Raw genomic sequence first — 21,840 nt, 5'->3', positions numbered from 1 at the left:
TTGTTGTAGTGAAATCTACATCATATTAAATCTGGCTTTTTAATTAAATTTGAACTGTTGAAGTTTAATAAATATCATAAGTATTAAAACTAGTTGAATGCATTAGAAAACATTTTCACAACAGGGATTGGTGGCAATAGCGTTCTTCATCCCTACACAAGAATTTATTTTCTTTTGTTTTTTTTAATAAGATAATACTACCTCCGATTCTAATTATAAGAGCTAGTTAACTAATTCGAGGAGATTAAGGAAAGAAATCAAGTTAGTTATTTGTAATAGATATACGTTGTCTTTCTTAAAATATCTTTGGTAATCAAGTGTATTGGCTAAAACTACTATTGGTAAAAGGGTTACTTTGAAAAAAAATGAACAAACATGAGAAACAAAGTGGATTGAAGTCTTATATTTAAGAATAAAATAAAACTCAAATAAAGTATTATATTAAAAACAGGAAGTAGTTTTTTTTTTTATCATTACTTTGACCGGCTGACCCAATGAAACACAAATAATTGCGCAAATGACCCAATTTCTTCGACGCAATGGAGATGATAATGTTTATAATTGGTGAGAATCTTGGGTTGGCTCCACGCAATGATGTGCTAATATCAAATCAATATCCATCCAAAATTATTTATAAAAAAACCAATCAGCCACTGAATTCTGCTCATAATTAGGTAATAACGCTGACAACCCCCTGTCTCTCATGAAATTCAATCCGCCGGCGTCCCCTTAACTGATGACGTATTAAATTTGTGAGCAATAAAAATAGTTTCTGATTTTTTTTAAAAAAAATCCGTGCTCCAGTTCCCTTGTTAGGAGAACAAGTTTGTGATGTTTAAATTATGTCCATGAAATAAATAAATAATACCCTGTAATGATCCGGTTAGCTAATAATATATAGTTTTTTTAATAAATGAGGGATTATGAGTTCATACGCACAAAATATGTCTAATGCTAAATTTAAATGAGACCTCGTTTAAAATGGGTTGTATTGTCACTAAAAAACTTGCCGTTCTCTGTATGTTTATTCATGACTGCCAAAACAAGGGGAACACTGATTTGTCTATCGTATGATGATACTGACCGTTCAGCTGCTTTTTTGTTGTCAAAACAAAAGTTATTCAGCTAATTAAATATTGAAAAAATTCTGCAAAAATGATGGCTGAATTTTAAAATTTCAAATCAAGAATTATTACAACATGTGTTACCATTTGCTTTTTGAGTATGGTAACTAGTATTAATTTAAAATTTTGAAATTCAACAATAATTTTTTAAAGTTTTTTTTTAAAGATTATGCTGTATGATCACAGAAAAGACGATGAAAATGAAAACAATAAGTTTCAGGAGCTGAGCTTCTGTTTTTTTTTTTTTTTTTTGCCCTCATAAAAGAGAAAATTCAGCGAATGATGAATTATTCTTTTACTTCTTTTTCAAAGAAAGGTTTTCGGGCAGAGAGTCATTTTGGTATTTGCCTTGAATATACTCCTCTGATTCTATTTATAGGACAGAGAAAAAAGATATTTTTTGTTCTATTTATAAGGCACTAAGAAAATTTTTTTATATAAATCTACAATGTTATCCCTCATTTATTAGTGTGTTTAATTACTCTATTTACATGATTTATAATGTATATTAAATAAGGATAAAGTTGGAAAATTATTGAATTTTAAATGAGAATTAATAAAATTTTAGATTTTTTTATCTATTTAAAATATACTGAAAATAACTTATAAATAAGATAAAAAGAGTAAATACGTATGGCAGGCGTGTTTCCTGCAAGAGGATTTCAATATGATCACGTGCCGGTTGTTGATAAGGTTTTCCTTGTGGTTAGTTCCTTGAAGATAAAATAGACGTGACACGCATGATAAAATAATATTGAAAATTATGATGCATTTAAATCTTTTTAAAACCATCAATCAACATTTTTTTAAAACAAAATAAAATCAAAATCAATCATTCCAAGTTGACAAAACTGGATGTAATTTTTTTAGTATTTTGTAATACAATTGTAATCTTTTTACTGTTCAATTACTCCGCTTATTTATTCCACTAACACGGAGTATTTTGGAAGAAGATATTTAAGGTAAAAATATTTAAGATAACAACCACATCGACATCAAGAAGATATGCGTGTGTATTTGCCAACAACATCAAGAAGATGATCATTACCCTCACCTTCACGTCAACCAACTCAACTCACCTGGAGTTTCAGCGAAAAGTAAAATTCTTACCTGGCGCCACTTTTCCTTTTCCCTCGTGTACAGCCGATGGTCGTGAGTTTTGAAATTTCAAAAATGTAAATCTAAAATCTCAGATTTTTTCATACCAAAGAAATGAATCCATCTAATTGTCGATGCGGAGCACAGGTGGCGTCCATGTCCCTACCTTCTCGGGTCTCCCTACAATGCCTATATATTTTGCTTCCCACCATTTTCTTCCCATCGCAGGCCCTCTTCGAAGATCTTATTCTCTGGATCTGGAGACGCAGAATAGTCACTGTAATTTCTCCTGTTCTGTCATTGCCGTCTTCATCTGCATAACTCGTCTTCTGCTTTCGTATTCTTTCTCTTCTGATTATTATTTACGCCATTAACCACAGTCTTGAAAAATGTTGACCTTGCATTTAAAATCTCATTCTCGATTGAAATACTGCTGCCATACAACTAATTCCAGCCTCCACACATAGTAGTATATTGCTTCTTACCACCGGCGCCCGAAACGCGATTTAATTGTCCCTGACATCGTGGGAACCTTAATATAATGCATCCGAGTGATATGCTTACGGCTCTTAACTGGCTAAAATCATGGTCAGAGGATTAACTAACTCATTTCTGATATGTATGTTTCTATATATAGGAAGCTGAAGGAAATGGTTAAAATTCTCGTGTTCTTGGCGGGGCTCTGGCTGTTGGGGGGTTGGGCATACCTCTCAGTGCCCGAATACATGAAGTATAAAGACCCCAAACAGTCAATTGATGCGAGGGTCGAGGATCTTATGAGCCGCATGACTTTTGAGGAGAAGATTGGCCAAATGCTGCAGATTGAACGCAAGGTTGCGTCTGCTGATGTGCTCCAGAAATATTTCATTGGTAAAGACCACTACCCCCTCTCACCTCTATGATAGTTACACATCAATAAATGGAAAACGTCTCTTTTGCCTAGGGAGTGTAATGAGTGAGGGTGGGAGTCGTCCTGCTCCGCATGCTTCAGCTGAAACCTGGATTAACATGGTGAATGATTTTCAGAAGGGTGCTTTGTCAACTCGGCTGGCTATCCCAATGATTTATGGAATAGACGCTGTTCATGGCCATGGCCCTGTTTCCGGAGCAACTGTCTTTCCTCACAATATTGGACTTGGAGCTACCAGGCAAATAGATATAATACCTTAATATTAATGCTGCTCCATCTATTGTTACTTCTGAAAAATTTTATTTTCTGCGATAGGGATGCGTACTAACATACGTTCCATAAGACCTTTTGAATCAAAATCATTTCAAATGAGCTTGATACGAGCACAAACCTTGTTTTGAAAGTGAATTTAGGTCTCTTAATTACTAATTACTAGATCGAAAGAATTAGACAAAATGCTTCGGAGCTTTCTTTTTCGGGGCTCAGCATATATAGACACTACACATCTATTTTGATGGTCAGGGACCCAGAACTTGTGAAGCGAATTGGAGTTGCCACTGCCCTTGAAGTTCGAGCTACTGGAATTCCGTATGCTTTTGCACCCTGTATAGCAGTAAGTGACAAATATGAACTTCCTTCGCTTAAAGATGATTTTACTTTTAACCTATGACTTTTACTATTTATAGGTCTGCAGAGATCCGAGATGGGGTCGGTGTTACGAAAGCTACAGTGAAGATCCTAATTTAGTACAAGAGATGACTCAAATTATATCAGGATTGCAAGGGGACATTCCTGATAACTTACCCAAGGGCGTCCCTTTTGTTGGTGGAAAGTAAGAATATGTAGAATGAGGCATCTGGCTTTAAATTGTTATTTTCCTCTGCTTTTACGACTGAGGAGCCATTCATTACTTCCCCTGGTTATGTTTGATGTCTTGGGTTAATCTAAAGCTTTCCGTAAAATTCGGCCCCTCCTCTCGGTCCCGGTGCAGGACGGTTTATCAAATGACAGATCTTTATATTTACTGACACTTCCCGTGCTTTCTATCTCCCATTTTGGGATTATTTATTTCCTCACGGGCCACTAGAATAGAAATAGGGCGAATGGTAATCACATGCTGGATTCTGGTTATGATTCTTCTGAAGTACCTGTTTGCATTTTAAGCTGCAAAATACGGCAAAACTGTTCTGTTTCATGCTAGACTATGCATTTGAGGTTCGGTTTGCATTTAGTTATACAAATACTCGTATTTTCTTGCTCAGAGAGAAGGTTATAGCATGTGCTAAGCATTATGTGGGTGATGGCGGGACAATTCACGGGATTGACGAAAACAACACAATTATAGATAGAGATGGATTGATGAGGATTCACATGCCCGGCTACGTGGTCTCTATTAGCAAGGGTGTGGCAACAATCATGATCTCATACTCAAGTTGGAATGGAGTAAAAATGCACACCAATCGCAACCTCATTACTGGCTTCCTTAAAAGAAAGCTCCATTTCAAGGTAGAATTATTTGATCTCAATTGAAATTTTGAAGACCCTTTTGATAATCTTACCTGCACAAGATAATTAACTTGCGGCTTATTCCAGGGTTTTGTTATATCAGATTTTGAGGGCCTGGACAGAATCACCTCCCCACCTCGTGCGAATTACACTTATTCAATCGAAGCCGGAGTTAATGCTGGCATTGACATGGTAGGTCACGTCTACGCTTAACAGTCCATTATGGCTTTTTAAATTTTCATCCCATGATTAAGCATTTTGTCCTGTAATAAACTTTTCTTGCGATGCAGTTCATGGTTCCAAAGAACTATACAGAATTTATAGATGGTGTAACCAGACTGGTTAAAATGAAAGTCATTCCTATGACTCGAATCGACGATGCAGTGAGAAGAATTTTGCGGGTCAAGGTCATGATGGGTCTTTTTGAAAATCCATTGGCTGATTACAGCTTAGTCAAATATCTAGGAATTCAGGTCAGATAAGTGTCAAAAAATAAAAATTTCTTTTAAGTCTCAACGTTTCACAATTACATGGAAGGATAACCCTGTAACTTATATATCACCACAACCTGTACAGGAGCATAGAGAATTAGCTAGGGAGGCTGTAAGGAAATCATTGGTCCTACTGAAAAACGGTGAGTCACCTGGTGGGCCACTTCTACCTCTTCCTAAAAAGGCGTCAAAAATACTTGTAGCTGGAAGTCACGCTGATAATTTAGGCTATCAGTGTGGGGGCTGGACCATTGAGTGGCAAGGGGTCAGCGGCAATAATCTTATTAAAGGTGAAATTAGTTGCTAATTCCATTTTTCTTTAATATTTTCACGATGTTGCAACTTTTGTTATTGATGTGAGTGTTGGCATGCATCAGGGACTACTATTCTCACTGCTATAAATAACACAGTTGATCCAGAGACCGAAGTGATCTACAAGGAGAATCCCGACGTAGAATATATCAAGTCTAGTGAATTCTCCTATGCCATAGTTGTAGTAGGAGAGCATCCTTATGCTGAAATGCATGGCGACAGCAAGAACCTAACAATCCCCTATCCTGGCCCCGAGACCATTACAAATGTTTGTAGAGTTACAAAATGCGTGGTTGTCATAATCTCTGGTCGCCCTGTTGTTATCGAACCATACATTGCTTCAATTGATGCTCTTGTTGCCGCCTGGCTTCCTGGAAGTGAAGGCCAGGGTGTGGCTGATGTTTTATTTGGTGACCATGGTTTCACAGGAAAGCTTCCACGATCATGGTTCAAAACTGTTGATCAACTACCTATGAATGTTGGAGATCCTCACTACGATCCCCTCTTCCCATTTGGGTTTGGCCTTTCTACCAAACCCACTGAGAAATATTTGAAATCCTCACTATGATCTCCTCTTACCATTGTCAAAGCAGTCCTAGCTAGGTACAGTTTGAGGGATCAAAGCAGCTGTGGTAGTTATTATTTAGTTATACTTCGTGTTACATAAGATAGTTAAACAGGTATACGTTTATTTGTATATATATACAGACCCGATGTGTAATCCAATCATCAATAATAAAAATTGAATAATACGTCTCGTTCACTTACCACCTAACCGCCTGACGAGTAGCTTAGCAGTTAGCTCCTACCCCATCACATTAAATGCCTTCTGGCCTCGATTGATCTGTTTAGCTTCTGAGGAAAATCATTCACAGAAGAGGTACAAACAAGAAAGCTTGTGGAGCTGTGAGTGTTATATGCGGTCGAACTGCCAAAGTGGATACAAAATTAAACACTTGATAGTTTATCCTTTTCGATTATTGTCAAATCTATTTTCATTTTAACAAGTAATAATACGATAAAACTGAAGAAAAGGATTTTTATTGGAAATGTACAAAATAAATATACAATCCAGCTTCTTCTGCTTAATCCTTATTAATATATGGAAAAGCGCTTACTTGAAAGTGTTTGATCAGGTCCTTTTAAATTGTTTGGATAACAGGGCAAGTATATATGTTAGGTATGGCATATATCGATATATGCTCGCTTTGGAAAATGGATAAAGAGTATCAAATCTCGACCGTCCTTTCGTCAAATAAGATGACATTACTCTGAGACTTGAGCAACAAAAAATATCATGACACTCTAGTGTTATTCAAAACAAAAAATACTACCTCTGATTAAGATCTCGTTTATAAATTACAAACAAGATTTTATAATTAAAAGCAGAGGTAGTATATACACACACCAATAGTATCGGTTGATTCAATAATTTTTATAACTTTGAGATAGGAAAGACCCCCTCAATATCCTCGAAAAACAATCTCTTGAAAGCGTCCATATGGATTGCCTGCAAACAAATGGCGACGACGACGCCATCACCGTCAGCGCTGTCCAGAACAAAAGCTAACCCTTCAGAATCCATGAAGCCTGGACCAAGATAAACGGGTTTTCCCCACCCAAAATCCGCCTCACGATATGAAAAATTCATCCAACTAATCACAAACAAATTCGGATTCCCTCTGAATTCTCCATCATATACACTCCTCGCAGGGTAGTAAAAATTGTACCTCACCACATTCACCTCTTTCTCCCTCTCAATGTAATCAAGAACAGACCTCACATACTCGTCCGTTAGCCTCTCCAGTGCTTCCCGTACATTCCCTACAGCATAATTCAAAGGCTTATGCATGAGGTCGTGAAAAGAACAGGTTGAAGTAACAGTTGGAAAAGCTACGTTCCCTGCATAACCACTAGGTAATGGAGGTTTCAGACGGTTTCTACAGTTGGCCACCGTCGACAACCTCGTTGATTGGTCGTCGTTGCCGGCATAACGTGCCTTGCTGACGCACCTCTATACGTGACCCGTGATCACCTCGAAACTACTGTATGGCCGTTTATTAGGTGAAGCAGAGTCGCCGACTTTCTTCTTCAGTTTGTTGACTTGGTCCCTCGTCAGCTTCAAAACGACAACAGCCGTCTTGGTTTCGCGTTCTGATCCTTCTAAGCCACGTCCTTCCCAAAGTGGGGGTGGGTGAAACTCGGAATGTTCAAAACGTGGCGTCTTATTCAGTGCGCATGAATCTAGCACTGTTCGATCGTTGAATGGCATTTCGGTTGAACCTAAAAGCTCTCCTCTGGCTAACTTGGCCCATGAATTGATAAAACGCATGGCTGCGATTCCGTCAATAACGGCGCGACACATGGCCAGCCCGATCGTGAGGCCACCACATGAAAATCTGGTGAGCTGCACCGCCAGCAGGGGAACTTGTTCGATGGGACAACCATAGTCAATGTCTGGGATGAGTTCTTGAACGATCTGGGCAGACACAAAGTCATCCAGATCATCCAAAGTAGAGTGACAATAGGCTTGATAGAAGCGAGCTCCCTTGGCGTTGCAATGGAGTTCCCATCGACCGCCTCCGGCGGCGGATCGACACAATCTGCCGGCAAGGGGATAGTGAGGAACCAGAGTTTGGCTGAGAGAAGTGATTAAAATGTGGTGGGGTTGAAGATCCTGACGAGGGATATTAGATTTGTAAACGTAAAGGAGGGATTCGTGAGTGGAAAGCTTGATTTGCTCGCATAAGGAGGAAGGTAAGGTGAGAGAGGGTGTAGGCGCGGAAGGAATAACGGTGTGAGAAGAGAGAATTCTAACCATGGAGGCGGTGCTTGTTTGGCTTAATTTCAGCTCTGACATCGCTGCATTTAAATGAAATGCATGTGGGGAACTCGTAATTAATATTGGAAGTTTTGAGATGGGGAAAGAGGAAGAACAAGGGTTCGTGAGTGGCTTGACGAGATAAATACTAGAACTTTAGGGAAGAAGATGGGACTTGGGAGGCAATTGGTTCGAATTCGAACAGTGAGCAGAGGGACGAAACTCGAAAGGAGGGGACGGCAAAGATGAGCAAGGTGATGGTGGAAGCACATGTTCTTTTTTTTCGGGGGAAGCAAAGATGAGCGTGGACGAGACGAAACTTGCATGCGTAACGGCGCGGTCGACTCCACATGCGCTTGTAACGAATAAGAGGCACCATTTTTTATTTTGGTAAAAAAATTTAAATGAGTTAAGTCCTTTGACTTATCAAGGCCAAGACATGCTTTCAGGTCTGAAGAGCACTTACAAATCACCCATCAACAAAATTCGCATATCAGTAACGGGATTCAAACTCATAACCTTATGAGTTTTGAACTTACTTTTTACTAATTAGACCAACTTTTATTAATAACAAGAGGCATTCCTGGAAGAATACAGGTTCGGTCTGAGGCATTGGCTCATGAAATCTGGGCATTTTTAGCATTGAAAGGCTTTTGGGCTCGTATGAACCCAGAAAAAGGGATTCCTCTTTTTTTTTTTTTCCGGGGACAAAATGTATTCATTAAAAAACTAAATACCAAAATATAGCTCCTTTCATCTGTGTCTAACCCTAGAAAATAATGAAGATATTAAGAAATATTTAGTTTTGTATCCACAACTTGGACTTTAAAAAGTTTATATTTGCTTCTTTGAAATTTGGATTTATATTAGTCATTTTGGATTTTAGAACGTTTCAATCTGATTCTTTAGTTTTATACAATATTATATATGGTTGTCTTAAAAACTAAATTTAATATGTAAGCATTTTAGAATGTTGGGAAAATGATAAAAAAAGACCGCCAAATAAAAAATTACAAATAAAACCTATGACAACACTAGTATGGGTTTTTACACCAATTTTTATAAACTAGTGTGTGAAATTTTTCTATTTCGGTAGTCTTTTTCTGCCATTTTTCCTAGAACATTTTATCAACATTTAAAATATCAATGTTATTATTTTCTTGTTAACGATTTTAAGGTTAAAAGATTAAAAATATATTCTTTAAAGTTAAAAGAAATCAAAACACTGTATAAAGTTAAAAGACTAAATATACATCTTAAGTTTTTTTTTTTGGTTCCTTTGGAGTTTGAAAATTTATTGCAATGACATGAAAATTTAATTAAAACAAACATATTGTCTAGACTTGAAGCTCGGTTCTGTGTCCAATAAATTCCAACTGGATTTAAAAGGTAACTTCGAGTTTAAAAAAAGTTCCTGGGGACCTAGCCCTTATGACCCAAACCCTACGCCAGGCCAGGCCAGGCCTGCCTGTTTTCCAACTCCGGGCACTTGGTTGAGCAAGGAGAGCAATGCAATTTCTCCCAATTAGCAATATGTTGGCTTTTGACTGGGACCTACTTTGAAGTTTGTCTCACGAGAACAGAGCCACATGGCTGATCCCGCTCGCTATGGCCAAGGTTGGATTTTTAAAGTCTGCAGCTTTCGAAGATTGTCCGCTGCATCTTGGGACTCGTTTGCTCCAGGAGAGTAGGATTTTCCCCCAATAGTTAATTTTTCCTTATTCTGGGCCTTAGCCCTCTTTTGCATAAAAGGAAAAAAGAAGAGGAGCAGAGCAACACCATTGAATAACAAATTCATTTATCAATTAATATTCTTAATTTATTCATGTATGAAATACTCAAAGAAAAAATATTCAAATATAAGTTTAACAAAATTCCAACCAGCTTTTGTGAAGGGTGTTTCCAGTCCGTTGCTTGGGACAACATATAAAGCAGTATCCTTTTTTATTGGGTCAAATATATGAAGCAATAGGAACCAATTGGTTCCTAACCCTACAAAATATAAAGCAATATCAGTTGGTTCGATTAATAAATTTCATAACTTTGAGATGTGAAAGACCTCCTCAATATCCTCGTAAAACCATCTCCTGAAAGCATCCATATGGAGTGCCTGCAAACAAATGGCGACAACGACGCCGTCCCCATCAGAGCTGTTCAAAACAAAAGCCTTCCCTTCAGAATCCATGAAGCCTGGACCAAAATAAACCGGTTTTCCCCACCCAAAATCCGCCTCACGATATGAAAAATTCATCCAACTAACCACAAACAGATTCGGATTCCCCCTAAATTCCCCTTCATATACACTCTTCGCAGGGTAGTGAAAATTGTATCTCGCCGCCTTCATCTCCTTCTCCCTCTCAATATAATCAAGAGCAGACCTCACATACTCGTCCGTTAGCCTCTCTAGTGCTTCCCTTACATTCCCTACCGCAAAACTCAAAGGCTTCTCCATGAGGTCGTGAGAGGAACAGGTTGAGGTAACAGTTGGAAAAGCTGCGTTCCCTGCGTAAACACTAGGAAGTGGCGGTTTGAGGCGATTTCTACAGTTGGCCAGCGTCGACAACCTCGTTGGCTGGTCGTCGTTGCCGGCATAACGTGCCTTGCTGACGCACCTCCATACGTGACCCGAGATCACCTCGAAACTGCTGTATGGCCGTTTATAATTAGGTGAAGCAAAGTCGCTGGCTTTCCTCTTCAGTTTGTTGACTTGGTCTCTCGTGAGCTTCAAAGCAAGAACAGCCGTGTTAGTTTCGTGCTCTGGTCCTTCTAAGCGGCGACCTTCCCAAAGTGGGGGTGGGCGAAACTCGGAATGGTCAAAACGTGGCGTCTTATTCAGTTTGCATGAATCAAGCACTGTTCGATCGTTGAATGGCATTTCGGTTGAACCCAGAAGCTCTCCTCTGGCTAACTTAGCCCATGAGTTGACGAAACGCATGGCGGCGGTTCCGTCAATGACAGCGCGACACATGGCCACGCCGACGGTGAGACCGCCGCATGAAAATCTGGTGAGTTGCACTGCTAGCAGGGGAACTTGTTCGATGGGACAACTATAGTCAATGTCTGGGATGAGTTCTTGAACGATTTGGGCAGGCGCAAAGTCACCCAGATCATCCAAAGTAGAGTGACAATAGGCTTGATAGAAGTGAGCTCCTTGGGCGTTGCAACGGAGTTCCCATCGATAGCCCCCGGCGGCGGACCAAGACAATCTGCCGGCAAGGGGATAGTAAGGAACCAAAGCTTGGCTGAGAGAAGTGACTAGAATGTGATGGGGTTGAAGATGTTGACGAGGCGTATTGGATTTGTAGACGTAGAGGAGAGGTGCGTGAGTGGGAAGCTTGATTTGTTCACATAAGGAGGAAGGTAAGGTAAGAGAGGGTGTAGGAGCAGCAGGAGTAACAGTGCGAGAAGAGAGAACGGTAACCATGGAGGAGACGGCTCTTGTTTGATTTGATTTCAACTCTGTTGGTCATCACCGGATTTTAATGAAATGTATGTGCAGGATTCGCAAGCAATGAGGTAATCAACAAGAAAATAAGTGAAATTAGGTACGCTACGGCTCAATGAACCATTCATTGTCTTTTGAATCACATATTAGAGATTTAGAGGTGGTAATACGGGCTGGCAGTACGGATACGGGCCAGCCCGCAGCGGTGCAAGTTGAAGTAGCCCGCAGTCCGCCTACATATTTTTTTAAAATAAAAACTGTTATTATTAATATATGTTGAGTTTAATTTGAAATGTTAAAATTAGGTTTTGAATCTTGAATTTGAGTAATGAGTTATAATAAAATAAAGTGAAGATTAATTTATAATTTAAGAATATATTTTTAAAAACTAATATATTTTGTTATAAATAATTAATTTAACTAGTTTTTTAATTCAAAGTAATTTAGTTTTCTTATCCAAATTAATTAAGTAGATATTTTATGTATAAATGTACAAGTATCACATGTTTATTTAATTTTATAAAGGCTTTTATTGTGACACAACAAATAAATGAAAAATAAAAGATAGACGATGATCTTCGTATAACTACACACAGAATCACAAATATATAAATTGTTTAATTATTTATGCAATGATATGAAAGAAGTAATGTTTAATTGTTTATGTGGAATTTGAGGGTCAAAATATGTCAACTATATTAGGAATTATATGAAAAATAAAAATAAAATAAAAAAGCAGGCTAGCCCACCAACCCGCAGGTTAGCCCAAGACGAAGCGGGCTCAAAACGGTGCGGGCTAGCATATTGCCAACCTGAGCCCGCCTTTTTTAGCGGGTTGGGCCCAGCCCATATTACCAACTCTATCGCAGATTATGTAATGATGTTCTTTAACGAAATTCTAACGTTCAAAAGCTCACAGGAAACTCCATGATATAATGTACTCGAATGTAGATACAAATGAGCAGTAATATGCTGTCATAGAGCTTACAAAGAAAAGGAACTCAGAGCAAGGTACAATTTTGTTATAAATAAATAATTTAACTAATTTCTTAATTCTTTAAATTAATTATCTAATTTCTATATTTATTTCTTATTTTTTTAGGTTGAGACCCGCTCTCTACATTTAGAATTGACAAGAGTGAGTAACTTATGAACCTAAGGGTTACTGGTTAGGCAGCTAATTTAGTATTGTAATCAAAGAAGACGTAGAACAATAGAATAGCAGTAGATCGATACCCTCTAACCTATTTTAATAATAACCAAATTAACCGCAAAAAATTTAATAAGAACGCAATGAAAACAATAGCAAATTAAGACCATTCTTAAAGCAATGCAGATAAGATCATTATACTGCAGTAAAATCTACACCATTCAAATACATACAATTTTAATGATCTAGATTTAAAATTTTTAACTAATAATTTTTAAATAAAAAATTATTTTTTTAAAAAAACTTACAGTTAAAAAGATTACCTTTATTTTAGATTATCTATAAGAAAAACAAAAATGTAAAATAATTAAAGCTCGACTACACATATTAAATTTACACGGTTGAGATTTGATAAGTATTATAAAACTCATCACTATAATGAGTATCGAAATTGGTTCCCAACAATTAGAAGTTTTTTTTTTTTTGAGAATTAATTGCAAATTGAAAAGTCTAAGAACTAATTTGCTACATGTAAATTATCTCATATTATCGGTGCCAGGGCATGACATTTCCCTTGGGTGTTTAATTTGCTACATGCTCATATGTCATTCAGCGCCCTCACCGTAAGCACCCTGAAAGGTGAGACAGAGATGGCCTGGAAGGGAATGAAATCACACTCACACAAACATTTGAACAATCAGAATTGTTTTATTCACATACAAAAACTCGTTATTTAATCAGCACAATGCGAGGCAGTATTACTGTATAAGTATAGTCCGAGCAGCTACTGTTCTGCGTCCTTGACCTTCTCGACAGCTACATGATTCTCATTCTCTGCTGCTTTTATCTGACTTTCTATTTCTTCCTTCTTCTGGCGAAGGGCTTCTAATTTGGTATTAATTTTTTCCAGCTTTTGCTTTAGCTTGCTAACATCTTTGGTCTTGTCTTTCTCACCCACCTTTCTCTTCTTCCCGCCTTTGTCCTTCTCTTTCTTTTCCCCCTTCTCCTTTTTAACTTTCTTCCCGTCATCTTTTTCTCCATCGTCCTCCTCCTCCTCATCGCCTCCTTCCACTTCAATCTTCCTCGAAACATCATCACCCCTGATATCCCGTTTATCCTCTTTATCTTCAGGATTCTTCTCCTTCTTCCCTTTTTTCTTGCCCTCTTTCTCATCCTCTTCATCCTCATTCTTCTTTTCCTTTTTCTTCTTTTCCTTATCCTTCTTGTTCTTCTTCTCTTCACCGTCATCGCCTTCATTTTTTCCTCCGTCCTTTTCTAGATCCTCATCCTTCTTTGCCTTTTTCTTCTTATCCTTGTCCTTCTTCTCCTCCTCCTCCTCCTTCTCTTCACCATCCTCACCTTCATCATTTTTCCCTTTGTCTTTCCCCAGCTTTTCATCCTTGTGTTTCTTTTCCTCTTTCTTCTTCTGATCCTCACCCTTCATTTTCTTAATCTCATCGTTCTCCTTGCCTCCATTGTCTTTCCCCTTCTCCTTTATTGCGTCTCTTTCTTCATCCTTGTCCTTTTTTTCTTTTTTCTTCTCCTTATCCTTCTTATCTTTATCCTTCTTTTTCTTCTTGTCTCCACCATCCTCACATGCATTCTTCTCTCCCTTCTCATTCTCTCTGTCTTTTTCTTCGACCTTCTCCTCCTTTTCCTTTTCCTGTTTCTTCTTCTCCTTCTTCTCTTCACCATCCTTATCCTCATCTTCTTTAGCCTTCTCCTTCTTCGTGTCAATTTTTTTATCTTTTTCCTTCTTTTCCTTTTTCTTCTCCTTTTTCTTCTTCTTTTCTTCACCATCATCACCATCACCCCCCTCCTCATCTTTATCTTTCTTCTTTTTCTTCAATTTCTCTTCATCCTTCTGTTTGTTCTTCACCTCAAGTTTAATGTCACTTTTCTCTTGCTCCACCCCGCCAGGGCTCTTATCCTCGGTCTCGACTTCAACAGATATTGTAGTCTTGTCAGCCATATCTAGATTATCTAAAGTGTTGAAGTAAAAGGCCTTCTCGACTGAACTGGAACCGGAAGGTCCCTGAAACACATAAGATAAACATTACTACGTGCGAAGTTATTATTAAACAAATGCAGCTTCCTCGAAAAGAAAGAAAATGAAAGAAAATCAGTTATATAAGCATTAAACAGCCCACGCAGAAAAAATGGTAATCGATCAATTCAAATTCTTCTAGAGTGTTAATGTGGCTACGAAGGAGGCAGTGTTGAATCATTAACCAAACCATTTGGCCTTATCTGGATTAGTCGGTCCGCTAACCTTCATAGATTTTGGATCACACTAAGACAATAGGAGGAAAAATGCAAATGTAATTGGTATTAATGTTGGATATATCAGTCGTAATTTAACAAACATTAATTTTTGTTGCAGTAAAAGTCATTCGAAGGACAACCGGGGAGCTAAAATGCATAATGAGCACTTGCTTAACATGGTATTCTCTTTTTGTAGAGAGCCGACAGCTGCACAATACACCCAGCCAGATTCAGTTGATAAAAACTGAGCTGAGACAGCTAGAACGAGTCAATAAATCGTTTTATAACTGGTATTATACTACATGGTTAAGATCAAATCAATCCCCAACCATATCTGAATCAAACAAAGCAGAACAAAGGTCTCACCAACAAAACAAATTAAAAGGCAAGAAAAATTCCCCGCATAAAATCCAAATTAAATAACTCTTTCATCAGAGGGTCCAAACGCTGCTCAGCCTAAGTGAACTGACAAGTGGCAACCAATTTCTAAACCGAATCAGCTGGGCAAGATGATTCAAACGAAAATTAATGCATAAATTGATTTAGATTTGACCAAAACATTACCGAGCAACCGATTTTACTTCCAGACATGGAGACAAGAATCAAAGGATGGAAAACACGATCAGGCAGTGGAAATAATAATAAGCCAAAGGATCGGATCACAGTTAAATCAAATGCCAAATCTGAAGTGAAAGATGGAAAAAGTACCGGTTGATGATGGCAGCGACCGGATAATTGGGTGCAAAGAAATGGAGAGCAGCTCGCCGAAGAGAAACAGAGAATCCGGAATCTGGAAGATTTCCAGGATCGGTGAATCGGTGGTTGGGTTTTGCGGAATTTATATAGCTTTGATCTGATGCGTTGAGTGTAGTGGGAAGTGGGAACCAAATTCCTGAAGATGTGACGTCTACGGTTGATCCACCAAAAATCCCACGCGGTGGGTGCATGACGGTTCGCTGGGGATTTCCGCGTCGTGAGCGCGGTGGCATGCCATTATTTCTCTCACCGCGCGACAAAAACAATCATTTTTGGGCCCATGAATTAGCTTCTGCTCCTATCTTTGAGGCCCAGTGTTGTTTTTATTTAATTTAAATTTCACTAATTGTTCGGTGGCCCAAAAAAAAAAAATCGTGCATAGGTATCCTCTCCATGTAGAGATAATCTTATTCGAATTCAAACTTTAATTCGAAAAGTTAACCCTTTTCTTCTAACTCTAAAAGTTCGTTTGGTATAAGAAAAAATAAGAGGAGACGAAAAATTGTAATAACAATAACAACAATAAGTCTTAAGCCCTGTTTGGATGGTTTAGGCAAAAAATTGCTAAACACTAGAAAAAAAGCAAAACCATGGTTTTGGCCCAAAAACTATGATTTGGGGAGAAAATTAGAGGGTCTCAGAGTGGGTTTTGTGTAATTCTACCGGATATGTGCTTTTTTTCCCCAAACAGATATACCCCTCAATTATTCATTTCTTGTCTTCATTCTCTTCCGCCTTTGGTCCTTCGCTCCTCAGAATCCATTCCTCCTTCTGTCCTCTTGAGACAAAACACCTTGACACTGGTGAAGTGGCCGTCAAGTTAGGTGCGGGTGAGAAAATTCTCTAATCTGCAGAAGAAGATCGCCCATTGGGTTGTCGGATCTATCCACGTTGGTTTGGGTTCGTTGTTGTGAAGCATCCTTTGGTGGTGGTTTTGTGAGTTTGCCATCGGTGGTTCCCTGGCTCAGATCCAGTACTCAAGTAAGGTGTCTCCTCTTGAAAATCAATTCTTCCCTTGTGTATTTTCTTCTTCTCCATTGCATCGAAATCCTGCCTTCAATTTCTTGCTACTCTCTGTTTTGGTTAGTTCATGCTTGTTCTACCAACATGTTGTGCATCGTCTGGTGCTCTTCTTTTTTTTCTTTATCTTGATTCATAGATTTGTTTCCTTCTTAGATTTCATCTTACCTTGGTTAATTTTCGTTTCAATGCTAGCATAAGGGGGTGTTTGCTTGGTGCATAGCAGCTTTTGCTTGCTTTATAGTTGCGGTTGACGTTTTGCTTCACTAGTGGTTTGATTTTCATTTTTGAGTTCATTTGTGTAGCTTGGTTTATTTCCTTCTTAGATTTCTAGGTTCATTTGATTTTAATTTGCTTGCTCTGTTGAAACCAAAACATCGTGCTACTCTATTTAGTTTCAGGGATCTGAGTTGCTTTCAGAGTCAGGGGACTTGTTTTTTGTCCATGTAGTTTACATTAGTTTTTCCATATAGACATATTTGTAACCCTTGTAATTCTTTATAATCCTGTTTTGAATGAAATTATTAGATGTTGTATTTTAGCCGCATTCAAGCATTAACACGAGACATGAGTGAACAGGCAAGGAGAGAACACAAAAAAATGAAAAGAAAAAAAACAAAGAGAGAGAGAGAGAGAGAGTTCATATCCTAATTTATAGAAATAGTTCCTTATAATTTAAATTCCGTCCATAACAACAAATAATAGAACATCATTTACCTATAGACTCAGATAGGAATAGACATTTGGTGATGTAATGCTCCTAGAATAGGTATTTGCTTTCAGACAGAATATGGCAAATGGAGCTTCAAACTCTACTTGTTAAAGAGATAGATTAATTGGTTAAAAAAATGTCATTTGCTTAAATAAAAGAAATAATTTCATAATTAGAAAGAGAATGTTTTTCTGGTTATTAAAATTAATTTCTTTTTCTTCCCAATCATGAAAGGAATAGGAACATTGTTTCATTTTATGTTGGGTTAAAAAAATTAATTACATATTATAAATAAAAAGACAGCGTTTCTATTTGTTTGGAATAATAATGAAGGAAAGAAAAATGTTAACATGGTATTCGTAGCTTATTTGGATAACAATAACACTTGCTATTTTAATTGATTTTGAGTTGATTAACTTGTGATGACTGAAAAGCTGTAATTGTTCTATAGCATAACGAGTAGGGATAAGGTGAAAGTTTCATGGGATCTAAGAACCACAAAGGTGTTTATATTTTTTAGCGGAAAAAAAATCATTTTTTATAAACATATTTAATATTATGTTTTATAAATATAGATACACATATTAGTTATTAGTTATATTTTCTTATATATGTTAATTATGTTAGTAAAAAATATACTATCAAAAAATTTATTTCTTAAAATTAAATTATATTATAAAATCCATCTTTTATGTAATTATCACATTAACTTATACTTTTTTTATTCATTTGCACATATAAAAAATAATTCTAATAACAACTATCCAAACACTCTTACTTTATCATAATTACTTTTTCACAAAATTTTCATTCTTCATAAAATCTATTCTCTAGAATCTATTTTTCAAATTTTATCCAAACACTCTCTTATCCTACTAGGTAGAAATTTTTTTAATAAGTTTGATTTAAAAAATTAAAAAAATAGGATTAAAATTTTTTAATTAATTTATATTACTTCTTCTCTTTATTAAAATTTTAAAACCCAACTTCTCAAATTTTTCAAATAAAACTCATTAAAAAATTTTTCCTTTCTCATACCAAACAATATCTAACTCTTGTTGATATATTTGCTTCTGTTTATTTTTTTAGCAGCAGTGGGTATTTACCCCTGTGAAATCGTCAGAGTTTCAAGGAGTTTCGTTGTTAAACTTGCACTTAAAATATTTCTTTGAGACTCGATTTGGTTTTTTCAGTCCTGATGCCTTATGGCGTCGTGTTAATTGTTGAATTATCATGTGAGTTTTAAATAATCATTTTTTTTTAACAAAAGCCTGGATGACATTCACAAAATCAAAACAGAGCAAAGTACAAACAAGGCAACTTGTCTCGTTCCTACATCAACAGCCTCCTCCTGTATAAAAAGGGGGTCGTCTATTTTAATATTTATCATAGCGTGGGATATGATTTGTTGTTAATTTGGCCATAGTGGCTTTGCTTACGGGCCAAGGATAAATAAAATGTTTTGTTTTTCAAAAAATTGCATTGTTGCATTAAATCTTTATGATGTACCGAGAAATGTGTTGTTAGAACCTGCTGTAATAATTACTAATTATTGTGTGTGAATTTGTTAACAACTACCTTTTTACTCGTCAATACATACTTTAAAAAAATGATGAGGGTAATTTAGTAATTAAACAAGCAAAATTTTTTGTGATGAAATCATTGAGACTTCAAATTAATTTGATAATTTCAAGAAATTTTTTTTGTGTTTAATTTTCTTTGGTGCCACTTTAATACAATTTTCTCTTTGTTCTTTTGTGTCTTAAGAGGTGTTTAAATAAAAACAAAATCATAATTTTAAAAATGATTTTATGATGTATAAAAAAAATACATTATAGAAATTGTCTTCACATGTGTAGAAATATTTTTTAAAAGTATTTTCAGAACAAAACAAACACCCATGTAATCGTAGTTTGCTTCCCAAAGTAAGAAAATGATATCATTAGCAACAAAGAAGCTAACTTAAACTTGAAAAAACAAAAAACTCTATTTAGTTTTCAATATAAAATTAAATAAATAATTTTTTTCACCAAGCAATTAAATTAAATGATTTAAATTTATTAAAATATTTAGTTAAATTAGTTATTTATAATAAATATATGTTGTCATTCCTAAAATATATTTTTCAATTATATATATTAGAATTATCTTTCAATGAGAACCTTCTTGATTTATATATAATTAATAATGATAAATTTAAGAGACAACTGAATTGAGATGTTATGTGTAGATCAAGTTCATCTTTCAGCTAATTTTTATATTAAAAAATAATAGGCAATACATAGTTGGAAAAAAAAAAAGCCACTAGAAATAAGTCAATAAATGACAAGGGTGGTGAGTGGGGAATTGCTAGAAGTTAGATGACATTATTTTTTGTATCATCTCCCGATTTTAATTAAAAGACCTTATTTATAATTTATAAACGATATCTTATAATTATGATTGGATGTAGTATTTTTAACCAACCTCCACTCCTATTCTAGCTTCTATTCTAAAAATAAGGGGGACATCACCTAACTCTCTTTGGAGAGATTCTTACATACACTGAGAGTGCCACATCATCCCAACTCTGTCCAATCAAAACACAGCAACTCAGCTTTTTTTTTTTTTATCATTGTTGGCACCTGACTTGGCTGCTGACTCCCCTCTAAAAACACTCCCAGATTGAAAAATAAACCTTAGATTGAAAAATGAAAACACAAAACACGTAGAATATTTTCATTTTTCCCACGCCTGTGCTTCAACTAGAGAGATTGAAAGCTTGAAGAATCGTGCCCCAACCCAGGAGGGAAAAATCGAAAGAGTTCATAGAGTATGCCCTACCTTAGCTCTGGACCTTGCTGCATCTTCTCTGTGAGCAGAGAGTTATGCCACTAGCGAAAGATAGCATTGTCAACGGAGAGTTGCATCACTAGCAGAGAGCCTCCCATCACGCCCCATTTTGCTCTGTATTCTCTAGATTTTGTATTGGGCAAAGAAGGTTTGATTCGTACTTGATAAAGATTGTAGATTTTCTTAGTTCATGGAAGAAATGTGTTATTTGTGACAAGTTTTTTTGTACCTTGTTTCACCCTTTGTATTTGATCTATCGTTTTTTATGGGGGTTGGTATAATCCCTCTCTGTATTATTTTTCTGAACATCAAAAAAGTTTCTGCATTCTAGATTGGTGATTTAGATTTAGATTGAGTTTGATTTAGTTTCTGTTTTTATATTGAGTGACGTTGGAGGAGGAGGAAGAGAAAACGAAACTTACAACTTGTAGTTATGAGAAAGGATGAGAGTGGTTGTGGTTCTCACGATTTCGGTCGAGCATCTCGTCGCTGACTACAGGGGAATCGCCACCGCCACTGCCGCCGCCTGTGGTTATGAGAAAGGATAGAGGGGTTTCCTTCTCATTGTTCCAGTCGAGTATCTAGTTGTCGGCCATAGGGGAGTCGCTGCTGCCGTGGAGAAGCTATAGAAGAGAGGGGAGAGGGGTTAGGGATGAGCTCCTCTGTGATGAAATCTACTTCCCTCTTCAATTTCATTTAGGGTGTCTTTTTTCTTTATAGGATCTGCCGGTTAGAATTATCAGTGCTTTTGGAGGGGAGTCAGCAGCCAAGTTAGGTGCCAATAAGGATAAAAAAAACAAAGTTGCTGTGTTTTGATTGGACAGAGTTGGGATGATGTGGCACTCATTGTATGTGAGAATCTCCCCTCTCTTTGAGTAATATTATCCGGTTTTAATTGGGAGAAAAAAAAAAAGGTGTTGCTGAAGTTGCGACGCGATAGACGGAAGTTTGTTGGCAAGAAACGGCAATAAACTTCCGTGAATGCAGCTGATATGCTTTTTTTGCAAACTTAGGTAATGATATGCTTTTATTATTCTTAGAAGGGATATCCTTTTAGTTTTACCAATATTTTCCATACTCTTGAGAGTTGAGACGACATAACATGCTACCATAAGATAAGGGTTTGGAACTTTTTCCTATATTTCCTCTCAATAAATTTTTCTACGCACAATGTCATTCATTGTTTATCTAATTTAATTATTATGTATTTATTATTGTCATTTAATGCTTTTGAAAAGAAGAACACGATCCTTCTTATAGTAGTAATTAAATTAATGATATATCTAATTTAAGGAGAAAATTCAGGTAGTTAAAAAGGGAGTGCTTTTGTAAGAATCCATTGCTTAAAAATTACAAAAACTTGAATATTCACAAGGGGCTCTTTTGCCCCCTTTATTT

At 36.6% G+C, this 21,840-nt stretch overlaps 3 protein-coding genes and 1 pseudogene across 4 annotated transcripts; 1 reads left to right on the top strand and 3 right to left on the bottom strand.

Annotated features, from left to right (window-relative positions):
- The first annotated feature begins 2,366 nt into the window (after positions 1-2,366).
- LOC114753266 (beta-glucosidase BoGH3B-like) lies at positions 2,367-6,155 on the top strand. 2 transcript variants are annotated; one of them, XM_028941936.1, is made up of 10 exons: positions 2,367-2,501; positions 2,860-3,092; positions 3,166-3,370; positions 3,655-3,745; positions 3,819-3,964; positions 4,395-4,638; positions 4,726-4,830; positions 4,929-5,111; positions 5,215-5,419; positions 5,507-6,155. In XM_028941936.1, exons 2-10 carry the CDS (start codon positions 2,873-2,875, stop codon positions 6,007-6,009), a joined length of 1,902 nt encoding a protein of 633 aa, XP_028797769.1. In that variant the 5' UTR covers positions 2,367-2,501; positions 2,860-2,872; the 3' UTR covers positions 6,010-6,155. The 2 variants fall into 2 exon arrangements, with proteins under 2 accessions (XP_028797769.1, XP_028797770.1); XM_028941937.1 differs by lacking the exon at positions 2,367-2,501 and having other exon boundaries at positions 2,942-3,092; positions 3,249-3,370.
- A 721-nt stretch (positions 6,156-6,876) lies between these two features.
- LOC114753264 (spermidine hydroxycinnamoyl transferase-like) lies at positions 6,877-8,484 on the bottom strand (annotated as a pseudogene).
- A 1,804-nt stretch (positions 8,485-10,288) lies between these two features.
- Positions 10,289-11,686, bottom strand: LOC114753268 (spermidine hydroxycinnamoyl transferase-like). The gene has a single exon (XM_028941939.1). It carries the CDS (start codon positions 11,684-11,686, stop codon positions 10,298-10,300), a length of 1,389 nt encoding a protein of 462 aa, XP_028797772.1. The 3' UTR covers positions 10,289-10,297.
- Positions 11,687-13,351: 1,665 nt separating this feature from the next.
- On the bottom strand, positions 13,352-16,061 carry LOC114753269 (myb-like protein X). Its single transcript, XM_028941941.1, has 2 exons — positions 15,831-16,061; positions 13,352-14,892 (listed from the first exon to the last, which is right to left on the bottom strand). The coding sequence occupies exon 2, from the start codon at positions 14,827-14,829 to the stop codon at positions 13,642-13,644; it is 1,188 nt and encodes a 395-aa protein (XP_028797774.1). The 5' UTR covers positions 14,830-14,892; positions 15,831-16,061; the 3' UTR covers positions 13,352-13,641.
- Between the last annotated feature and the right edge of the window lie 5,779 nt (positions 16,062-21,840).

The sequence above is a fragment of the Neltuma alba genome, unplaced genomic scaffold, assembly GCF_004799145.2.
Source record: "Neltuma alba isolate B1F8T4 unplaced genomic scaffold, ASM479914v2 tig00007826_pilon, whole genome shotgun sequence".
Lineage (NCBI taxonomy): Eukaryota > Viridiplantae > Streptophyta > Magnoliopsida > Fabales > Fabaceae > Neltuma > Neltuma alba.
Note: the sequence above shows the minus strand (reverse complement) of the source record. Positions and strands in the feature narration are given on the sequence as shown.